Raw genomic sequence first — 8,290 nt, forward strand, 5'->3', positions numbered from 1 at the left:
AAATAACATAATAGTACTACTGGTACACAATTAAAAATAACATACTAATGGTACACAATTAAAAATAACATACTGCTGGTACACATTTAAAGAATAACATACTACTACTAAAGATATTCGTTGAGATTGTCTTATTCTAGTTGTTTTGTTTCTTTGTTTTCCATGTCAGATGTTTATTCTGTGCAAGAGGACACTGTAGTAACGATATCACATTTTTGGAAGGATTGGGACTGTAATCTCCTTTCTGGCAGAGTTGACGTTCTCTGAATAGAACAATAGGCCAATTCTGTGATAGAACGATAGTTACGAAGTGACGCTGTCGACTAGACAAAGAACCACAGTTATCCAGTTGAATTCAGTAATACTTTCTTAGTTTAGTTCCACAAGGATATCGTACAGAAAGACGACATTTGAAATCATTGTGTTTGGTTCTACGGGGATCAGTACAGAGTTAGAAAGAAAACAATACAGCTAAACATAGCCTATAGTTTTGCGGAATGCTGATAGCCAAGTGATTAAACTTCCCGTATTAGGGTTCGGAGGTTCAGATCCTGGTAATAATGGAGAACAAATTATTTCTGGTTATGATGCAGACAAAACCGTCAGGTATTATATCAGACATTTTTGTGTGAATCGTAACCAGAAAACGTGTTTACGTTGTGTAAATAATAACAATCATATATATAATAAAGCCGAGAATAACAGTCCGAATAATGATATCATAAGTACTAAGGATAGCCTAGTAGAAGAGACTGTCTTTTTTAGTGCGTCCACTGGGTTTTCTTTTCAGTTTTATAATAAAAATTGTATTCATTTTACAAGTTTGTGCAGTGTTGTTACTTAAGATACACTATAAAAACTCAGTTAAATTATCAGACTCAGAATTAACCTCCTAAATTTCTGATAGAACGTGATTTTATCACAGAGTCAAGCTACTTAATACTTCACTGGAACCAGTTACAGCCTTAAAATATGTGACAGTTAAAGAAGAGATAGTTAATTCATCACGTGCCCTCCCTAGTCTAATGTTGTCGCTATTCCATTCACTCTGCATCCTCTCTAGTCGATTCCGACGTTTTTAGGCACTCATAGAGGCAGTAAAAAACATTTATAAAAATTTTCTTAGTTAAAATCATGTTCTTTTATTTGAACTTGAAGGCAGTTGTGTTTAAGACAACAGAAATCAACACATAGATAATATCTGAAGTGAGTTTATAATAAGTTGACACATAACAAAGTCATTTTATATAAAATCGCTTCTAAACTAGGATATTTTGTACTCTCGCTTTTAAAGAACATATTATAAAGTAATAACGTATATTTTTTCAAATAAGAGAGTTACACGGATAACAACTTATTAACCAAATACATTATATCATGTTTTGTTTAAAAAGTCTAGTGTGTGCGATTTTATTTATTGAAATGATAAATCGTAAACATCAGGTTTAGCAGCGATGCGTGTACCCACAATACATTACTTCAACCTAAAGGCGATTGTAATTGTATACAACACTAAGTGATAAACATGCAGTGATTTCAGAATTCACAAAGTTCTCAAAAAGACCAATGTAATAGCAACAAATTAGGAACAACAGTTTCTTGGACCAGTTATAAATTTATGTAACATACTATTTATTATTGTACACTTTTGGCTGTTTTTCACTGTATTAAATGTTGAATTAACGAACATTTAACATCGAAACAAAATCACATCCTTGAAAGAGGAAATAAAGCGCCCTCTAAATTGGCTCTAAAGCACAGCACTTTCCAAAATTTAAACCATTTGTGCAAAGAACAAATATTTTCATATTTATATAATCACAATATATTTTTTACTTAAATATTGTGATCTACTGCACTTCTAAGACTGTCGGAAGCTTAAAATCACAAAAAATTAATATATTTTTTTCTAAATCATAATGAATGAAAGTATCTCGTTTGAAAACGGTTCGTTTTGTTATTTTTTATAGACCTAAAGGTGCGACTTATGAATTACATTTTCAGAGTGCAATTTGTAAAGCCCAAAATTATATCTAAAGTTGAAAAGTTTCTGTTCCATCTCCAGTTTTCAACTTGGTTTTTTTAACAATATCACGATCCGCTGTCTTCATATCATACGCTTGTCCCAGCATGGCCATAAGATCAATAAATATGGTAGAAATATTTAGTTTCCAACCGTATTCGCTTGTGGAGTAATCGAAAGGAAACGCGTGGTGATAGTTGTGGAAACCTTCTCCCATAGCCCACCACGCGACGTGCTTGTTTTCCCGCGCTTCCATGAAGCGGTTGTAAGGTCGATTTCCCCAGTAGTGCGCAGCGCTGTTTACTAACCACGTGATGTGCAGCGTTACAACATAACGCAGAATACCGTTAGTAAGGAAAGCGATCCACACTCTCTCTCCCCAGCACCACACTGGTATCATAGTTGGAAGATAGAAGCTGCAGAGAATAACCAGTGGAATATAGAACCTGTTGGATATAAATTTATATAATTATCTCCAAACTTTAACGTTAGGTTGATGTACGTTAAAAAAGAATCGAACAATCTTTAACAAGGAACAGGCCAAATTAATCTATTAAATTTAGGTGCATAAAAATGAAATACTTACAACCATAAATCGAACGATAAAGTTATTGATAAATGTGCTAAGGTTATTTTTATTTTCTTTATGTTGTTTTATTGTACCAATTAGATACCGAATCCATTAGATCCAGATGGTTACAAGACATATAGAACTTACGTGGCAGGTTTTAGGGTTAATCACATTTCATACGATAAGTAGTTCATTGTGAGTGACAAACAGATTGTAGGTAGAACATAAATTAGTTCTGACCCTTAAAACTTGGCAAATTTATCTGCCGATGAAACTATGTTAAACACTTCTCGTTAGTGAAAGAGTAGTCCAAGACTAGTAACCTTCCCTCTAGTCTTGCACTGCTAAATTAGGGACGGATATCGCAGGTAGCCCTCGAGTAGCTTTGCGTGAAATAAAAAAAAAAATCTTCCAGAGATTGCAACATTATTTTGTGCTTAACTTGAAAGTTATAAGATGTCTTTAACAGCGTTTTCTCAGCATCTAGATTTGTCCAGTTTTAAAGATCAATACTATTTTAAAATATCAGGAAAAAGAAAATGATAATAAAAGTCTGGCTCAAGTTAGGCCTACATAATAACCTTCACAATATTTAGAAATGGTAAAAATTATACGTAACGTGTAATTTTGTTTATCAGAAGATCCCAGACAAGGTCTATTAAGCCTAACAAACGGTTAGATTAGAATCCCCTCTTCTAGAGTTCAGACATAGCCGCCCTTAGTTTGGATTTCATAATGACGAGAGATCCACTTGAAGTAAAAAAATGTATTCTAAAGATGGCTGTTTAAAAAACTCTTTTTTTTTTTAACCTGAAGATGACATAAGAAGATCGAAGCATTGTTCTATATTTTAATTAAAGATGTAATATCCATACCCAGGGGCGTAGCCAGAAATGGCCATTGGCGGGTCAGTTTGACTGCTTGATGCAAACGCCGCAGGCGCAAAGCCATGCTAGGGGGTCCGGGGGCACGCCCCCCGGAATATTTTTTAATAAAAACATAAAAGAAAAGCCTGAATTATGCATCCTGAGACCACCTTTTTTGGCAAATTTCAGAATGGCAGACTGAGGTGTTTGTCTTATTTTATAATCATAAATAAATATATTGGCCTGTATATATAATATATAACTTAAAGTTATCAGACCCAGCAAAGTAGGCCTACAGTGCTGTCATCAACATATAAAATATAGAGTCACTCAGGAGAGTGCAAAATATATGTATGGTGTCTTTAATCTGTATTCAAATATCATGGACAGTGTATGTTCAGATTCCCTGGATTTCAAGAATTAACTTCACAAATAAACAGTAAGTAGCACCGTGGCAGGCTGGCAGCACCATGGCACTAGCCTAGTACCATTGGCGCCATCTATAGTGAATCATTCACTATAGATGGCGCCAATGGTACTGTGAATGTGACGTTGACAAAAAGAAGTTGCGATAAACAATCATTCACTATGTCAAGCCTGAAAAAGCAAAAGGCACTGCATGGGTTCTTTAAACCCATTCATGAGGCTGAACCTGATCAATTTGCTGCAGCCAATCAGGTTGAATTAGAATTGTCAACTGAATTGTCAGAGTCATCACCGTGGCCTTCTATCAGTGCTGCCACTACCATCTCAGGTTCAGTCTGGGACATTGGAAATTACATTTCTGATGATGTCAGCATTGGTAAACAGGTAAGTCGACTCCTCATTATATTAATTTTGTATTAAACATCACGCAACATCCTGATGAGTTTTAGACTGAATATTCATTGCTGCTAGTGATTGTAGGCCTACAGCCACAGGATGTTAGGCCTGCTCTGTGAAGTACAGCTCTAAGCCTTTCTCTTAGAGGTTATTGTACTCTCATAACAAACTTTCCTATGTGCAAAATAACTTAATTAGAACTATGTCTTTCTGTCTCTTTTAGATAAATGCTGAAACCAAAAAATGCCTCCTTGAGAATGTCTGGAAGTCAGGGAGTGATTATGTTTTCCCCCAGTGTGGTCCAAGAAAGCTGCGTTTTCATCATCATTGGCTTTCACAGTGGAGATGGCTACTCCACATTCAACATGCAAAGGATGCTTTCTGCAAGTACTGCTGTCTTTTTGTTCCTGATGGTGCTGGTGTTGGAAGCGAGAAATTGGGACAACTAGTGAAATTTCCATACACAAACTGGAAGAAGGCTGTTGAATTGAAACAGTACCACCAAGACAGCAAAGGAAAAGCTAACAATTTTCTACAGGTCATAAACACAAGTTCATCTGTGCACTTGCAGCTTGATGCAACTTACAAGCAAGAAATTGAACAGAACTGGCAATATTTAATGCCTATTATTGATACTATATTGCTGTGTGGGAGACAGGGTTTACCTTTGAGGGGAAAATATGATTCTCGTCCAATGTTTGTTGGTGAAACTGATGAGGAGCCCATCAATAATGATGGAAATTTTTGGGCAATTTTGCACTACAGGGCAAAGGGTGATGTCAAGCTTTCAGCAAGCCTTAAGAGTACAAAGAGGAATGTTATGTATCTGAGTCTTCAAATTCAAAATGAAATCATCAATGCCTGTAATACTCATGTTCTTGATGCTTTTGTCAACAGGTATAATGCTGCAAAGTGTTTCTCAATATTAGCTGATGAAACAACAGATATTTCAGGCATTGAACAGTTTTCGCTGTGTGTTAGATATCTGCATGCCAATGACAACTCTGTTGCAATGAGACAAGAATTTTGCAATTTATACCTGTTTATGATGTGACAGGCAGAAACTTGGCTGATGTTATCATAACTTATCTGATAAAATATGGTATTGACATGGCTTACCTGCGAGGACAAGGGTACGACGGTGCTACCTCTATGAATGGGAAATTCAATGGTGTCAGAGACACATAACTGATAAATTCTCACTTGCACTCGATGTACACTGCAGTGCCCATTCCCTAAACTTGGCTATTTCTGATGCTTGTAAAGAAGTTCTTATGTGAAATTGCATGGGAGTAATTTCTAGCATTGAAAACTTTCTCAATACACCCAAATGAAAGCATGTTTTGGCTCTTTTTTTTGGTGGAGAATAAAGCACTTGAATAAAAAAAAAAGTTAGAAAGGTCTCTGGCCCACCCGGTGGGTTGAGAGGCATGGCTCAGTCATTGTCTTACTAGAATTAATCCATGCAGTTACAGATGCCCTTGAGACCATATTGGGTTGGCAAAACAGAGATTCTGCCACGCAAGCCAATCAATTGTTGTGTTCTATAACACAGCCAGAATTCATCATCACTCTACTTACCATTGCTAAATTGTTTTCCTTTAGTTTACCTCTGTGCAACGTACTGCAGCAACAGAGCATTGATTTAGTGGAAGATTTAATCCATTCACTTAGAAATAATACTGTGAATGAATTTAACGACATTTTCTGTGAGGCTCAAACTCTGTGTGGTGAGCTTCAAATTGACATCACAATCCCAAGGCAGACTAAAAGACAGATGTACCTTGCTAACCCAGAAACCACTAGCTCTGAGGAGTACTTTTGTATTGTTGTATTTGTACCATTTGTTGATCACTTTCTTTCACAAATATGTGACCGTCTGTCCAGTCACAAAGTCTCCTTACAAACTTCATGTGTCTACTACCATCAGGATCTACCACAGAATGGTCAGAACATACAGCACAACAATGTCACCAAATTAAAGAATTGGTCAATATATACAAGGCTGACATTGACAGCACTTCACTAGCTGCAGTAGGTGAACTTACGGTTTAGTACAAATCACTTGCGAACAACAGACCAAAAAATATCATAGATGCATATGCAATGTGCAATACAGAAATGTTCCCTGTCATTTCTAGACTGTTGAAAGTATTTGCCACATTGCCTGTGTCAACGAGCTCAATGGAGCGTTCGTTTTCAACTCTCAGAAAACTCAAAACGTATTTGAGAAATACCACCACTGAAGATCGATTGAATGGCCTGGCCTCATTATACATTCACAGTGATATTAAAGTTGGACCAAACTGTGTTGTAGATGTTCTGGCAAGAACAAAGAGGCGTTTGAGCCTTTCATAGATATTCGAGTGTATTTCTCTAGTTCTGAAAAAACTTGCTGTATTAAAAGTGTTCAATCAGAAATTTGCATTTGTCCATTTGTTGTGTGTGAAATTATCTGCCATGCAATCACGGATCTTTATGAAACTTCACAGGTGGCAACTGAACTTGTCTAAAAGTTTGATACATGGGGATTAACCCCAACCCCTCCCCTTGGCTACGCCCCTATCCATACCAGCCGTTTTTATAATAAGTTGTTTTTTTTTCAAATAGCTCGGGGATGGAAAAGTCAAAGCCCCATCCGTACAAAAGTGTTGCTCGGCTCTTGGAACAAACAAACAGGGTTTAGTGTCACTCTTATAATGCAGCCAGAACTGAAAGCGTGTTTAGGACATCACAGTTCGAACCTAAAGCCTGTGATTCGTTGCCAAGTACACTTTAAGCAGTAGGCCATGCTTGGTTAATTTATACACACAAGAAGGTTGGTTGGTTGGTTTGGCGTTTTATGGCGCAAAGCAACTAGGCTATCTGCCCCCACTCAAGAAGGACATATGCCATTTATGTCGGCTTTATAGGTCTGTTTGATGCATTGGTAAATGGAAGGTTTAATGTATGCAAACATTAAAATCAAACAGGGAACATGATATTAGCACATATAACAGTCAACGAATGTAATATAGATTATGTTTAAGTCATATTGATTGTATTATAAGTTTCATATTTAAAGATTTTTATATACTAATTATTACTTTAAAACAAATCAATTGTTAGTTTGTAGATAAGCACAAAGTTAAACAACGATCTATCTGTGATCTGTCTACAACAGGTATCGAAACCCGATTTCTAGAGCTGTAAATCCGCAGACATACCACCCTGCCATTGGGGTGCATACCACAATAACGAGATAAATATCTGTTATATTTGTTTACCTTTTCTGAAACCTCACCACAGGATCCTGTAAGAGGTCGCTACAGTCGACAGTCCTTCCTTTCTCGCGGACTTCTGGATGTTTCTTGTACATGAGCCAGCCCATGTGGGCGAAGAAAAACCCTCTGTTTATGTTATGTGGATCAGCATTCGTTTCAGAAAACTTGTGGTGAACGCGATGATCTCTTGACCATTCGTAGAGGTCATTCTGGACAAAAAAACTAGTATATTTCTATAAGTTTATGATAAAAGTAAATATAAATATTAAATATTTCTTTTATTTTATTTGCAATATAATTCATTAAGATATTAGTTTATCAAATGTTTGAAAATCCTTATAAAATATCTGATGTTCTAGTTCAGACAAATACGATTTTATTTGTTTTTTCATCATGACCAAGTAACTAGATATTTCAGTTTCTAAGAAAGTACTAAGACAGTAGCAGATGTTTCTTGGCGAAATTAATCCTAGCTGAGGCTTTAGTTTTATAGGACTATTATTTTAATTTTCGCTCTGTTAATATTCATCCACCTTACAAACTTCTTTCAGGTGCCACCAGGACTTCGTTTGGAATATATATATATCAGTAATAATGTAAAAAGATTTTAAAACAAAAAATATTCGAATATAAACAAGGAGAGTCAACTACAACGCCCCCTATCAGCATTATTGGAAGTGCAGCTCAGCGATAAATTAAAGTTGGGTGCATTGGTATGTTTCTCACGTCAAGCCTTTTCGGTAAA

General features: G+C 36.2%; 1 protein-coding gene across 1 annotated transcript; it reads right to left on the reverse strand.

The window, feature by feature from the left end:
* Positions 1-1,123: 1,123 nt before the first annotated feature.
* Positions 1,124-7,751, reverse strand: LOC143234418 (acyl-CoA desaturase-like). The gene is made up of 2 exons (XM_076471783.1): positions 7,549-7,751; positions 1,124-2,469 (listed from the first exon to the last, which is right to left on the reverse strand). The coding sequence occupies exons 1-2, from the start codon at positions 7,650-7,652 to the stop codon at positions 2,034-2,036; spliced, it is 540 nt and encodes a 179-aa protein (XP_076327898.1). The 5' UTR covers positions 7,653-7,751; the 3' UTR covers positions 1,124-2,033.
* Positions 7,752-8,290: the final 539 nt, after the last annotated feature.

The sequence above is a fragment of the Tachypleus tridentatus genome, chromosome 12 (genome assembly GCF_004210375.1).
Source record: "Tachypleus tridentatus isolate NWPU-2018 chromosome 12, ASM421037v1, whole genome shotgun sequence".
NCBI classification, from domain to species: domain Eukaryota; kingdom Metazoa; phylum Arthropoda; class Merostomata; order Xiphosura; family Limulidae; genus Tachypleus; species Tachypleus tridentatus.

Bases quoted from the DNA above. Each gene is read 5' to 3' on its own strand.
- LOC143234418 (XM_076471783.1), bottom strand. From the start codon at position 7,652: ATGGGCTGGCTCATGTACAAGAAACATCCAGAAGTCCGCGAGAAAGGA. The intron at 2,470-7,548 runs GTAAACAAATAT...TATATCCAACAG, and splicing joins GTGGTGAGGTTTCAGAAAAG to GTTCTATATTCCACTGGTTA.